Source organism: Dermacentor albipictus, chromosome 1, assembly GCF_038994185.2.
Source record: "Dermacentor albipictus isolate Rhodes 1998 colony chromosome 1, USDA_Dalb.pri_finalv2, whole genome shotgun sequence".
In the NCBI taxonomy this organism is placed as follows: Eukaryota; Metazoa; Arthropoda; class Arachnida; order Ixodida; family Ixodidae; genus Dermacentor; species Dermacentor albipictus.
Genome location: NC_091821.1, coordinates 89,677,454 through 89,691,879, shown reverse-complemented (window position 1 = coordinate 89,691,879; position 14,426 = coordinate 89,677,454). Strand labels below are relative to the sequence as shown.

The following is a 14,426-nucleotide window of genomic DNA, read 5'->3' as shown; positions in this document are numbered from 1 at the left end:
GTTTATACACGATTTAAGAAAAATCTCTTTGCCTGGTTTCGGAAAGCAGCACAATAGTTGGCATGGACTGCGTGAGTGCCCGGAGGTCTTTGACGGTCTTATTGAAAGTTTTTTTTTTTGGGGGGGGGGGAGGGCGGAATAAGTCAAGGGATTAGTTGCTAGTCGTTTCTTATGCTCCCTGCTGAACTGGTTCAAGATAAGCTTTCTTGAGTATTTGCATCGTAGGCAAGTATTGCATGTCGGACGTCGTCACAGTGCAGGTTTTCGAGAAGTACGCTTTTCCATACTGTGTATGTTGGCCAGGTGAGAGACGCTCAATCGAACAGCCGGGACAAAGTAGCAATTTATCTCGTCCTTTGAGCGTAGCGTTCGTCGAAATGCCTTGAGCACACGCCACAGGTTTCGTCGAGAGCCTTGTCATCTCGCGTTATGTTTCGAGCCCATTCTTGCAACCGATGAGTCGGACGGGGCGTGTAACGACACTTTTTCTTTTCTTTCGACGTCTTGTAGCCACCTTTGCAGAGTGGCACGAAACACGTGCGACCTTTTTTGTCGTCATTATCACACGTGCATCGAGAGGCACAAACAAATCACGCACAAATCCCAGCCCGCGCGCACTTGCCAACTGGCTGGGCGAACGGCGCGCATAGAACAGCGCGGCCAAAGCCACTCGCCTGGTAGCTGCAGCGCCCCCTACGCAGTGCATCCAAACTGGTTTCACAGGGGCCCTTTGTAATGGCGGCCGCTCACGACACTAGGAAAACCTTCTAGCCTCTGTAGCGCGACTGCCTCGCTAATCGGGGTATTGAAAGAGGCGGCGCGTGGATGACGCGTGGGTGCGATTCACAGCAGCAGCAGCAGACAGACTTTCACTCATACAGCGCTTTGCTTCCATACAGACGACGTGCGCTACTCTGGCGCCATCTCGTAGCCATCGTCGCCGCAAAGGCCATCTTGCTCGGTACTACGTTTTTCTTCATACGCTTTCGCCATACCCTCTTCCTCCGCTTTCCCCCTCATGGTGCTATTACACCCTCCTCCTTCCCTTTCCTCCTCGCGCTCTTTCTCTATCGCCGTCTTTCATCTATACTGCTGCACTTCGCGTTCGCTTTCATCCTTCGCTGTGTTCGCTCGGTTACGGGGGACAACGCCCACGGAACGAGCGCCTAAGGGCTGCGGTCTAAAAACGAATGATAAGCACTGCGCACGTCAGAGATACACAACATACACAAAACGCACCACAACACTCAACAAACTAAATAAACTCATTGAGACCGGTAAGGGAGGTTAAAGGTGTCTTCGTTGTGCGAGATGCACAGGATGAAATAAACAGCTACGGCCACGATCGACAGGATAGAATATTCACGCTGCGTCTATGACTGCAGCGGCAGCTCATCTATGTGGCTCCTTAGCCTTACATATAGCGCCTCTCGACCGGTCGAATACGTAATAACCTACAGCGGACTCACACGTTTCTTCGCAGCATAGCTTTTTTTTTTGTTTTACAAGAAAAGGCCATCAGTACTTATGCAGAGGAACTCAGCTAGGCACATTACAACACGATGCATGCGGCTGCCTTAAAGCAGTTTCTGCGTAGGCCCTTGCGGTGCTTAAGCTGAGATGCAGTTTGCTTGTGTTCTCCAAAGTCGCTGACCATAAGCAGCTATATTGGTTTCTTTGTTTTTTTTTATTTTCTTCGTTCTCATCACTCTTTCAACGAAACAAGCCGCATTTCCATATCGAGACAGCGTGGCTAATGTTATCTGAGCAGTCACTCACGTAGAAATCTGAACTGTGCATATTACCATGAAATTGAAGTGTTTATCCTTCGCAGCCATCGGCAGCCTACTTCGTAACCTAAAGTAGCTGTACATTCTGCGATTCATAAAATGAACGTACAATACTTTGTTCTTCCATATCATGTGTTATAGCACGGCGTCGACTGGCGCAGGATCGCGTTTCTAAGGAGAACTGTCAGTGCCTCAGCAGCACGATTGAGGTACTGATCAGGATAAATGTTTGTGGGACGGATACCACCACTAGGAAAATTTGTCACGAAGTCTAATTAAATGATCAAAATTTCGGGGTCCCTAAAGAAACTATGCACTTTTACCTTCTTTCCATTTGGCGCTCTTTTCATATATTTTCATATATTTTCATTTCAGCATATATGGCCTGCACAGAATTCAAAACACTGAACACTCGAACGAAAGTGCTTTACTATACTCGAAATGCCAAACATGTAATATGGCTTTGTCAGTGACAAACGTCCCTTCAGAGTGCTTTCAACCGACCAGATAGTTTTTTATTAGATGCTTGATCACTCCATCGCAGTCACTGTTGTTTTGAGAACGTAACTGGCTCTTTTACGAAATTGCCTCCTCATGAGTTGGCGATCCCTTTCGCGTTGTGGTCATCAGCATCGTGGACTACAAAAGCTCGTAAATTTTTCCTATTGGACACGTGCCGCGCACCGTGCTAGAAACACCACTTCCCAGGCAGCCATTGGGGCAAGCACGGCCCAACGTTGGCAGAACGTGCCAGAAATGCCGGCCCTATCTCGGAAGCCCTAGTCTGGGACTGCATCGGGCCAACGTCGGTAATTTATTCCCGGACAATTTGTGGCCCGACATTGGGTGTGTCAATATGCGATATTCGCTGGCAACGCTGTTCTTAGCTATTGTTGGCTATCGCGTGTATCCCCAATACTGGCATGCAGCCAACTACAATGGCAAATCATATATTTCTTGCTAGCCTTTTCATTTGCTGTGTCATTTACTACGTCTTAAGCTCTTCATGTATGCATAAGAATGTTTGTTGCCAAGAAGTGTGCCTCTAATCAACAAGCAATGATATTCAGTAAAGAAATGAAAGTGCTGGAATAAATATTTTACTCCGCATATATACATATTTGAATAAATATTATATTGCGATTTATTTACAAGAGGTTGTAAGACCACAAAAGACAGTCGAAGCTCAAGAACATCAGCTGGTGTGTTGCACACGCCGAGTTGGTAGCGCCGCGCGGCTCGTTTCGTCTTAAGCGCCCGCCGAATAATGTTGCTGTTCCTCATTACGATATATATACATATGTGCCACCGTCGAAAGGGATCATGCACCTTGTTCTCTTATCCGCCTAGTCGCAGGTAATAGCTGCATACAAATTACACTGATCTTACGACACCACACTTCGAGGGTATGAAGCACGAATAAGGTGAAAATAAAAAAAAAATATCTCCTTGTTGTCGACCAGCGCGAACTAGTCGCCCGGGCCCGGAGGGCGATCCAAGCCAGAGGGTTCCTGGAATAAGGGACCCTCCCACGTACCTCGACTGACAAGTCACGACTTCAAATAAAAGTTTCATTCTCTCTCTCTCTCTCCTTGTTGGCAGTAATTTGAGCTGTCAGTTTACTGACCCATCAGTTTAGTGACCTATCACGTGACCTTCTACTAGTGTACGCGGTTCCTGATCCTTTCATTAGTATTTAATTAATGTACACCTTTTGCTACAAAAAGTTAGATAAGCCTTCGTTTTCGATGAGTTGGCTTGCTCATCTATCGATAAAATGACAACGCCGGGGGCTAGCCAGCCATGACGCAAGCATGTACTTGAGGATAAATGCAGTACAAGAATAAAAAATGCCTGTACAAAAACCCAAAAGCACTGTACCAGCTCTTTATTTTCAAAGCTGCTTGAAAAGGTCAAGGTATAGGTGGTTAACCACAGTTGCACTCGCTCTTGTCAAAGCATAAGGATGGTCAGCTTTAACAATTTGGGAGGCGGGCTATCGGCATCGCTCTCCTTTCTTAGCGTTGCTGGAGGATATACTCTTCCTTTTTTAGAGTTTGGTTAGATGGAAAAATTCTGCTTACGAAATATCCAGGTGCTTTTGGAAGTAACCGCTGCAGGTTTTAACACTAACGTGCATGGGTGTTTCGTTGCGCCATAAAAAACTGGGTCCTTAAAAATCGGTTGTCAGTCCCTTTAAACGCAACAAATCTCATCAAATTTGGTGCGCTGGATGCCGAGGAAAGCGATTTCCCCATATTCAGTTATTTGGGTAGGAACTCCTGAGTTAAAGCTCTCCTTAATGAGCAAAGTGGAAAGCTGGGCTATTTGGTATAGTTACATTTGCATATGACAGCGCTACGGACGAAACACCGAGAAAAGAAAGCCACAGGACGAACGCTGTGGTTTTCTTTTCTCTGTATTTCATCTGTCGAGGTGTCGTACGCCAATGGATTCCCTTTATGGTTGTCAGAAGCTGAAAAACCATTGTTGCCGATGTATCCCGTGTACGAACCAATGTTAACATCACTGTCGCGACAATATTTATGATTGGTCGATATTTTGGGGCATATAACGTCGGCTGCCCGACATTGGAGAGCAGGTGAGATTGACTTGACAATACGTACTGCTTCTTGCCGTTCTACAACCAATATTATCAATGCTGCGGATAAGCTCGCCCAATGTTCCGTTCGCGTTGTCTTGCAGTGCAAATAACGTAATTTCAGTGGCAACGGTGGGCCATTGTTGGAGTCTTCATAGAATGCCACTACCATTGTTGTTATGCTGGCATCGCTGGGTCATTCGAGGGCCATCGTGTGCCACCGTAGAAACAATATTGGCCCAGCGTTCGATGTTGCCTGGGCTTGGCGCTGATGAGCTCGTGGCTCAGTCGATGAAGCGCCGGGCTACAAATTGATCGCTGCATTGTTTGATTGTTTGCTCGACTGAGAGCGCACGCAGAATTTGCTTAGCTTTTCACCTGATGTCCAGTGACGAACAGTGTAAATGCCCCACGGAAACGGCATGACTCCGCAAGACTCTGCAACATCTGGCTGAAATCTACCCTGACGCTTGCTATGAGCATTTAGAGCTTGGTAAATATACAATATACATAACCTAACTCGTTCGCCTGCTTACTGTTAAATTTACGTCGCCTGTGAGCACAATGCATTCGCTCGTCCCGTCATTTAGCGCTGTTTTTATTGCTCGTAATCATGAACCAACCAGCCCAAATGCGCACTCTTTTGCATTGTATCTCGATTTCGAGTTCAAGATGTTAGCCTCACAGATGTCGATACTTACAGATGTTTGTTTATGTAATAGTTCAGTATGTTCTTCTTTATCTTTTTTGCTACGCGTGTTATCTTCGCTGGACTGCAGTACTTAGGTAACACGTTATGTGTGCATCGCTCGATGCATCACTGAAACATCACAGAAAGGGGGCGTGTGGAGTGGAGGGGGAGGTGTTGAATCTCGAGGTTCTGTGAAACGGCAACTCTCAGAGAAATTTGAAGGAAAGGTTCAATGTGTTGCTGGGGCATTGACACCGATACCTGCTTGAAGTCCAAGATGGCCTCGGTAAAGAACTTGAGTCCCATGACCTCCTCATCCTCGCGTCCGTAGCGGAAAGTGAGCAGCACCATGGCGTAGACGCGCCGATCCTTGAGGTAGGTCGGGTCCACTAGCACCACGCCATCTATGGGGCTCACGCTGGTCCGGCTTGATGCATGCACGAACTCGCGCGTGCTCAGGTACAGAGTCAGCCGGCTGTTGGGACTCTGCTTCTTGTACACCCTGCATTCCACAAACACATTATTTAATCCTCTGTCTAACTCACAGTGCTTACGCAGGTAATGTACTATAGGGAGAAATGACTTCGCTGCAACAGAAATGCAGGTAAAGCCCACACTGAAGAGTGCGCATACCGTATGAGTGTAGACGTAAACAACCAGCAATATTAATCAGCTAGATGTCCATTGACGTCTGTATGGGCGTACGCATAGTGATTTTTGAGGCCGAATCGAATACGAATCGAAGGTGCCAGTAACAAATCGAATGTCAAATAGTTTTCGAATAATGAACAGCCGTTATCACAGTAGTTATAATATGTTCACATCTTAGTATTCTTAAAGTTAGCAAGTTTCTGTCATTGCATAGTTCGTTATGAAGTGTTGTTTATAAACAAAATTATACAAAAATTCTTAAAATCAGTTACAAATGCATAAGCATTTGTTGGTTCGATTGCTTTTCAGTTGGCCCACCCCTAATTTAAGCTGGCCCACACTCAAATTTAAGTAGGCCAACCTTCAAATTTCAAGTTGGCCCACTCCCAAATTTCAATTGGCCCACCTCTACTATAAGCTTACCCATGAATTTTCTATGGAGCTTCCTATGAGTAAGGTGTTTCGCGTTTTGCGTTACGGACACGATTTTGCTAAGAAACTTATCTCAGAGCAGCTTTTTTTTTCAATTGCTCCTAATCCCTTATAAAGCTACCAATGATCTATATTTACACTATTATAACAATTAAATGTACTAACTGTACAAATTACGCACATTTGTGCAGATACAAGACTACACTTTTCGCATAACAGACAGATTTTGCCGGGGTACTCGCTAAAGAATGCTTACGCATTACGGGTGTGTGAACAGTGATTTTTGAGACCGAATCGAATACGAATCGAATAATTTCAGAAGCGAATTGAATCGAATATCTAATAGTTTTGAGTAGTGAACAGCCGGTACCACAATTATTATAGAACGGTGTTCGTGTCCCAGTATTCTTAAAATCAGCAAGTTTATGTCATTACATAGTACGTTATGAATGGTTGTTTCTTAAAAGCACAAATGGAGCATTAAAAGCAAATAAACAGTTTCTTCGCATGCACAGGGCTCCTCAGAGAGTGCGATTGATCGCTGTACAGCCTATAAAGTACGGATACCTAAGTGACATAGCCTGCTCAACTACTCAAGTTCTCATGTTTTATGTCTATACTGTGCCCACGGAGGCGAAAATTTACCGTACTTTTTCTCAAATTTTATGTTTATTCTCAAGTTGCGAATAGTGACTACTCGGTTCAAAGACCGAATCGAATAGTGTCTTATTCAATTCGTTATACGAAAGTGCCGAATATTCGCACCCCCCTAGACGTGTGTATTTCAGAGAAAAAATCACATTATTCAATGTAAATGCCATGCGACTTTAAGCATCCCCTGATAGTTTGAAGGTATAAGATCTGAGCAGAAGGGGTGATTGGAGTTATCATGACAAAGAGAGGGAGAAAAGGAAAGGCGGGCATGTTAGCCAGGTTGCCAGGATGGAAATACGCGGTGACATCACGCACGCGCGTGATCTCATTTCTGGTTAATATCCCTGCCTTTCTTTCCCCCTCTCCCACACTGGGGAAGCGAGGCGCGCGCCGTCTGCCGGCTGCTCTTGAACCGAAAAAGGAGGCGCCCTGAAGCTATCGTCCAACCCACACGTAGCACGGTGCCGAGATCAAAGCCTTTCGCCACTTTTAGGAGAACCAGAGGCTTTAGCTGTTCACCTTACGGTTGAGTTGATCTACAGAGCTTACATGGCTGCAGCGGACTATCGCTCTAGCTCCGGCGTTTGATGCGTTCAAAGTAGTTCTGCGATGGCTAGTAGTTGGACGAAGCTAAGTAGAGTTTTTTCCACGGCTGACGCGTACTTCGCCCCGCCATGGAGTGGCTGTTCGGCTCGGTTGTTTTGCTCATTGCGACGATGGACTTCTCTTTGCGACGGCGGCTAAAGCGATTGGCTGCTGACGTGGGCTTCGACTCATACGCTGATGCACCGCTGCAGAGATCGACGCGAACAAACGACGCTCCTCATGCATCGATTGTAAGTGGATGAGAGTAAAGTCATGACCTTTGTGATGGATGAACGTAAACAACTACATGACATTACACGTTGCATTTGTGATCAAACTAAACAAAATTCCCCACACAGCCCTGAGGTGTAAATATTTTAATTAACCACTTTACTAAAGCTTAGCGTCGCATAGATTCCATTATGTTCGTTGGATCTGCAGTTTTTTTGTTTAAATTCCTACTTTAAGTTAGCACATTTTTATATACGACCGCAGGCCAAAGCTCCTATCAAATCGCCACTGTAAACGATGGGTTCTTGTCCAGTCCTCCGTAGTGGATGACTGCAATTATTTGAGAAAAAATCAGGAAAGCGACAATTTAATAGAAATCGAAAATGAAAGCGAAAATGAAATAGGAGAATGGCTGCTGTCGCAGTAATTGAGTTCAGACCCGCAGGAATCGCTGAAGTCTGCTGTGTTTTTTTATTCCTGTGAAGGTCCGAGAACAGAAATGCCGCTTGTATTGAACGCCGAGCGCGGGCTTGCGCAAGCAACTTTAAATTCTGGGGTTTTACGCGTGAAAACTATGATATGAGCCCGAGGCACATCGTAGTGCGGGGCACCGGATTAATTTTGACCACATATGGTTCTTTAAGGTGCGCCCAATGTGCGGCACACGAGCGTTTTTGCATTTCCCGCCCATCGAAACGGTGGCGACAGGCGTGTGCACAGAGAATCACGACGCAGGCGGTGGTGGTCGACCGTGGTGCTGCTTCATCTAGCGGGGGGGGGGGGGGGGGGTACGACACATATCTGAACACATTTAACAATCCTACGCCTCTTGTCTCACAGCGGAACAATGCATATTCTGAAAGATTGGCCAAAAACAGACGCAGACCCAGTGGCACATACTGAATTACCAAATCAAAGAAAATCAAGCAAAATAAATCTGCAGGGTGCAATGGGATATTCCATTCAGAGCTTGGTGTGGTGTACAGACATTTATGATTCAAGGTTATATGTGCAGGTTTTACGCAAGAATCTATGTTTCCTTATTGCTACGAAAAAAGGTGGTGGCGCTTATGGCACTATGCTTTGTCGATTAGCATATAAGCCACTCTGTTGGCATTTGCATTCGGAGCCGGCGTATACCTTTGCAGGATGTACTTTTTATCGTTAACAGAATTTTCAAAAATCACCTGTGGCATGTAGCACAATTCTGCTTCCCGAGCACGATTATCTTTAAAGGTGGTCATTATTTTCACGAGAGCTCAAAACGCGTTTTCGACTAATTATCAAAATTTCGCTAACAGCTTCTGAAGTAACTAATTTACGGCACATATTGTGATTTACGAATTGTTTAGTCGATGGGTTCGCAAGTCATATTCCCTTGAAACGAATTCTGAAGTGACACCAGTTTCGAGATATGCACTCTCAAGGTATACGACGAAATGCATTAGTGTGCCATTTATTTTTGAGCTTCAATATAAAAAAGTGCGGTTTCGTATAAAATAAGTGGAGCAACAGTGCATTTCTTCTGCTAGTTTGACAGCGCTTATCTCAAAACTGGTGCTAGTTTAAAAGCTTGTTCTACGTGAATATGCCTTGTGAAATAACTGGCTTCAATACGTGAATTCCAATATGTTGCGCCAAAGTGACTAGATAGAAAGTTGATTAGTACAATGTTGTTAATTATTTGGTCATGTATCTTTATTTCTTCCGGAAGTAATGTACACCCCATCGAGTAATGAAGCTCAATGACTAAATTGTGCATTCTGCCAAAGGCTATTTTTCAAAATTTTGCTAACGTTAAATAAAAGTACTGCAGGTATACTATCCACACATGTACCCGCATACACGCACGCACACACGCACGCACGCAAGCACACACACGCACACACACGCATGCGTGCGCACACACACACACACAGACACACACACACACACACACACACACACACACACACACACACACACACACACACACACACACACACACGCACACACACAAAAGGGAGCAAGAAAGAAGAGGATGTGCAATTTATCAGTATCGTGCGAAGGGACACTGTGCAGCCTAACTTATCTCCGGGCAAGAAGTGGGCACCCACAGAAGCATTTTAGATATAATAACGCTCTCCTATTTTGCACCAATAACACGGCTGCGAAAAGAGCATTTTCTCAGAGCAAAAAAAGAAAAAAAGAAAACGAAATGAAGCAAGTATAAAAATATTGATGGCAGGGCCTTCAAGTAGAGCCAAGTAGGGTGGTCCACTCAGTGACCTAGCTCAAGACGACAAGATAAACAAATAAAGAAAATACGAGTATTGGACAAAAACAAACAGTCAGTCTAAATATGCACTATAAAAACATTCTCAGAGAGTCGAGCTCCAGTTTCTTGCTCCGCTTTTTACTTAGTTCGGGAGGCGTTGCACCTTCTCTTTGCTCGGACCAGCCTCTTCGCCCTCTCACTCGGTGTGGGTACTTAATTAAGCTTTTGGTACGGCGGCTGTCAAAACTGGTCCGTCTGTGCGAACTGAAGGTAATGTGCTTCTGTCGATTATTTGTTTGACCCTGGCGAAAACAAGTTTTCTTTATGCCCCATCTTAAGTATACTGTTGTGCACTAATGACGCCCTACAGGCTTCCAAAGCAACATGTACGGCTCATTTTCTCTTCCTTTAAAGGAAGATTCGGGTCGGAAAAACGCCTTTTTCATTTAAACATTTTTTTTACATCTTGATTGCAAAATTACGCTATTGTTCAATGTATATGCGCACCATCTGCAATAGCCCAGGGAGTCGGCCGCCATGAAACGGATGGTTATCGTACACGCCCATTTTTCTGCGTCGCCCTACCCCTTGTCCTTCCCATTTTATATACGCTACAGCCCAGATGCGGACATTCAACTAGCCGTCATAAAAAATCGGACTGCGAGGTAAAGGTCACACGGATTTACCGCCAATTCTAAGGTCGTGGTGATTTAGTTCCGTCATTTCATCTTTCGCGGCGGACGAGCAGGCGACAGAGCCGCCATGTAATCGATTACAATTCGGGGTCAGTGCTGCTACAAATATAGAATAAATTGAACAGCAGCAAACATGGTACGACGAATACACCTGTAATTGTTTCATTTGTCTGAAATTATACGTCAAGTAAAAGTTCAGCCCAGAGCTTTTTCTCGTCGTAGAAGAATGCGAAACAAAGAAAACATACAATGCTTCACTTATGTTTGTACACATGTTTGTCGAGAAATAAAATTAGCTATCGTATCACGTTGGAGCCCTGACTGAGGCTTTGTCATCAATGAGAAGAGAAACATGAGAATGTCACGAATGCCGGTGCTGTATGACGCTTCGAAAGTAAAACTGCAACTGCCCCTCATTGCACGCAGGATGGTCATAAGGCTCAAGCAATGGGCGAAAATTTTCGAAGGCAAAACGCATGTGCTTTGCAAATTGCTGGCAGCCGAAGAAAGTAAAACGCGTTCTTAATAATTTTTGAAGATTAATTGAACTGACGTAAACAAGTAATGCTATAAATCGAGAAAGGCAGGTCTTCACGTTTTCCTTAGCGAAGTAACAAAGAAACAAACAAAGAGAAGCAGAAATAAAGCGTAAATTTTCAATAACGTGCTAACTTGGGCTACTTGGTACATGCCTAAAGAAAACGACTAACAGCGCTGAACAACGGGACGCGACTGAGAGAGACGAAGCGCTGTCTCAGTCAATTTGCGAGTGCGTTATGCTTATGTGGTGAAATTTCTTGGGATTATATTTGTACTTGCCACGGTGGCTCAGTAAATATGAGATATGCAGAGTTGGAGGTTGCCGGTTCAATTCGCAGTCCTGCGGTAGCATTCTACCGCAGGCTGAGCAAAAGAAATACCTTAGAATATGAGCACGTTTTAAAGAACTCTCGGTTATTTAATTTCAACACCAACTTTCCACTACCGTACCGCTCATAGCCCAGCTCTTGCTTTTTGTGCGTTTTCCAGTCAAGTGTACCTGTAATGGCGGAGTTCAAAGCAGACATGGAAACTCTGCCAGAGAAGACATTCCGAATGCTTGCGAGCTGTGGAATAAATATACCAATTCTCATCCAATTTTGTGTTGCACGCTCGCCACAGCACACCAGTTCTTTATTTATTCATGATTCTACATTTGCGTAGCAAATAATTCTGTAAGGCATTTTTTTTTGCAAATGGCTATGCCGAGACAAGAGGAGGCGCTCCTGATTATTCTTATGCGGTACCAGTCATCGGAGTAGGTGATGAAGGCGGTGGGGGTAGTAAAATCAATTTGGTGGTGGTGGTGGTGGTGATGGTGATGGTGATGATGATGATGATGATGATGAGGCTGATGATGCCTACGCTACTGGCAAAGTGAAACTGGTAGACTTGGCAAGCATTTGCTTCACCGCAGCGTTCTTTCCGCGTCAAATATGCCACCATCATTCAATCAGGCTAATCTGCTGGAGAAATGTGAGAAAAATGCGGGACACTGCCTTGCGAACTATCCGCTACTCTTACGGGAAAGCTAACCATTGTACACGTTCATGAGGATACGCTCTTCTCAAAGTGTCCAGAAGCCTCCTCCTTTCAGAACAGAAGCGCTTGCAGGGCCAGAATAAGTTCTCCATATCTTTTTTTTTTCTTGGGCGAGTTGGTTCATAACTGAGAAGGAAAAAAAAGTAACGCGAAAGAAACAAGGACGAGACGAGTACACAGGACTGGCGCTCGTCCTTTGTACTGGGGACGCAAGACTTGTGCAGCGGTTTCCAAATCGAACAAAAGTGACAGCGAATTATTTGCTTTTTAGGTAGCTGATGGCTCACCTGAGCTCTCACCGTAGACTACCTAGAAAGCGCTTCATTGGTGAGGACATATGTTCATTTGTTGCCAGTGAGACCAACATGCAAAGGTATCCGATGCAACGTTATCATAATCCCTTTTTTATGAAGCCAACCACTTCTGCCATAATTTGTCCGAAGGAACGCCACGACATAGTTCGTGAACTGCTGATTTAAGTCGGAGAGTATGACGGCGTTCTGTGCGGGTCCGTTCTTCAGTTCACAAAGAGCAGAACGTACAGCTATCAGGATCCACGCTCACTGACCTGTCCTTGTAGACATGGAGGTGGTTGGGATAATTTGCGTACAAGTGCTTTACCACCAAGCAACGGGCTTCTGAAGAAGGTGCCGATCATTAGGACTGCAACCCAGGACTATTAAGGCCGCCACTGACATCCTCGAGAATCCAAGGATGATTAATTTGTTCCCTTCGTTTTGGACTCTTGAGGCTGATGACTCCTAGAGTATTTAGTACAGCATAGAAGTGGGATCCAGTGCTGAGTCTTCTGAGAAGGGCTTTTCCAGGGAAGGACTAAGGTCCAGCTGCAGAAGCTGGACCAACAGGGCTCTGGAGGCCAGGAGATGTAGTGATAGAGTTTGGGCCTCGCATACCAATTTCTTGATTTAGGCTGACTGAGGAACGTCCAAAGACTAGTGAATGCATTCCTTATGTATAATATGTAGGCGTTCACATTGGGTCTCTGATGCGCACGTCAGCGGCAGTTGGTAAATTATCCGACTTGTCACAAGAGCAGTGTATAGTTTGAGCCTCCAGCTTGGGTGATCGCTCAAGCCCATACCAGCAACGTGCTCTGGAGTGCATGAAACCACTGCAGCGGTTTATTTGATGCATAGTCCACAGCATTTTGTCAAAGGATTATGCTGTCAAGGATGACTTCCAGAAAGCCAACACCGGGAGCATGCCAAATTCAGTGACGTCTCAAGTTCAGCTACAGCCTTACAGCCTTCCGTCTTAGCCCAGAAAAAAAAAGAATAAAAACGACTTCTTTGTTGCTATTTACAAGTGTAGACAAGTGTAGACAAATGAGTTTAGATTTGGGCGATACGTTCCAGATGCGTGTGACTATATCCTGAGACCCAAAGACAGATGTCGTCTGCATATATTGGCATTCTGATAAGCGTGCGACTACAACCAACAGAACGGGGCATGAGACATTCCTCGGCGGAACACCACGAGAGATTCGTATATGCTCGTTACCAGTGTTTCGAAGACGAGCACAAATAACACAGCTGCTCAGGAAGACATGCATTAAATGTAAAATGTAGCGCGCGAGGCGCTATAGATCATAAATCTCTTAGTACGCAGTCATGGGTCTTAAATGTTTCCATTATAACCGCAAGGGTTCAGAGTCCATCTTCTTTGTGATGCTGAATGTGACTTACGAAATCTAATTGTGCAGGTTATCTGTATTTAGCTTCTAAAAGCAAGACATACGTTACTGTCTATATATTGTGAAACGCTATATGTGATATACTACAACATGAGTCGCAGTGCGGTGTTGCCTATGAAGGTCGAAAACAGTCGAGTATCGTACCTGTACCAGTGGAGCAACGCAGCGAACAAGTGCTTGCACCTTTTGGAGGTCCACTGCGCACAAACACCTCCATTGTTTTTTTGTTTGTTTTTTACCTCCGGCTTGCTTGGAAGGGTCTTTGTCTTAAAAAAAAATCTGATGTGGCTGGCTGGGCAAGCAGGATGGCACGCACAGCGCAACGATTTGCGCGGTTTCGTCGCTAAAACTGAGACCGATCAAAATAAGGTAATAGGTAGCAAGGACCCTTTCGGCTTTGACGAAACGCCTTGATTCGACGCCATGTACGAACGAGAAACGCGTGAGCACAGCGCCAAGCGAAAGAGCCTCCATGAACCTGGATGTCATAGCTATCTTTGTTTATTTGGGCAGTGTTGCAAGGAAATTCTGGAGTTGACAACG

General features: G+C 45.0%; 1 protein-coding gene across 1 annotated transcript in view; it reads right to left on the bottom strand.

Moving 5' to 3' along the window:
- LOC139057269 (phosrestin-2-like) overlaps positions 1–14,426 on the bottom strand; it is a 789,714-nt gene that overhangs the window by 95,903 nt on the left and 679,385 nt on the right. The window contains exon 6 of the mRNA XM_070535167.1: positions 5,345–5,585. Coding sequence (XP_070391268.1) covers positions 5,345–5,585 — 241 coding nt within the window. The remainder of the gene's footprint in view (positions 1–5,344; positions 5,586–14,426) is intronic.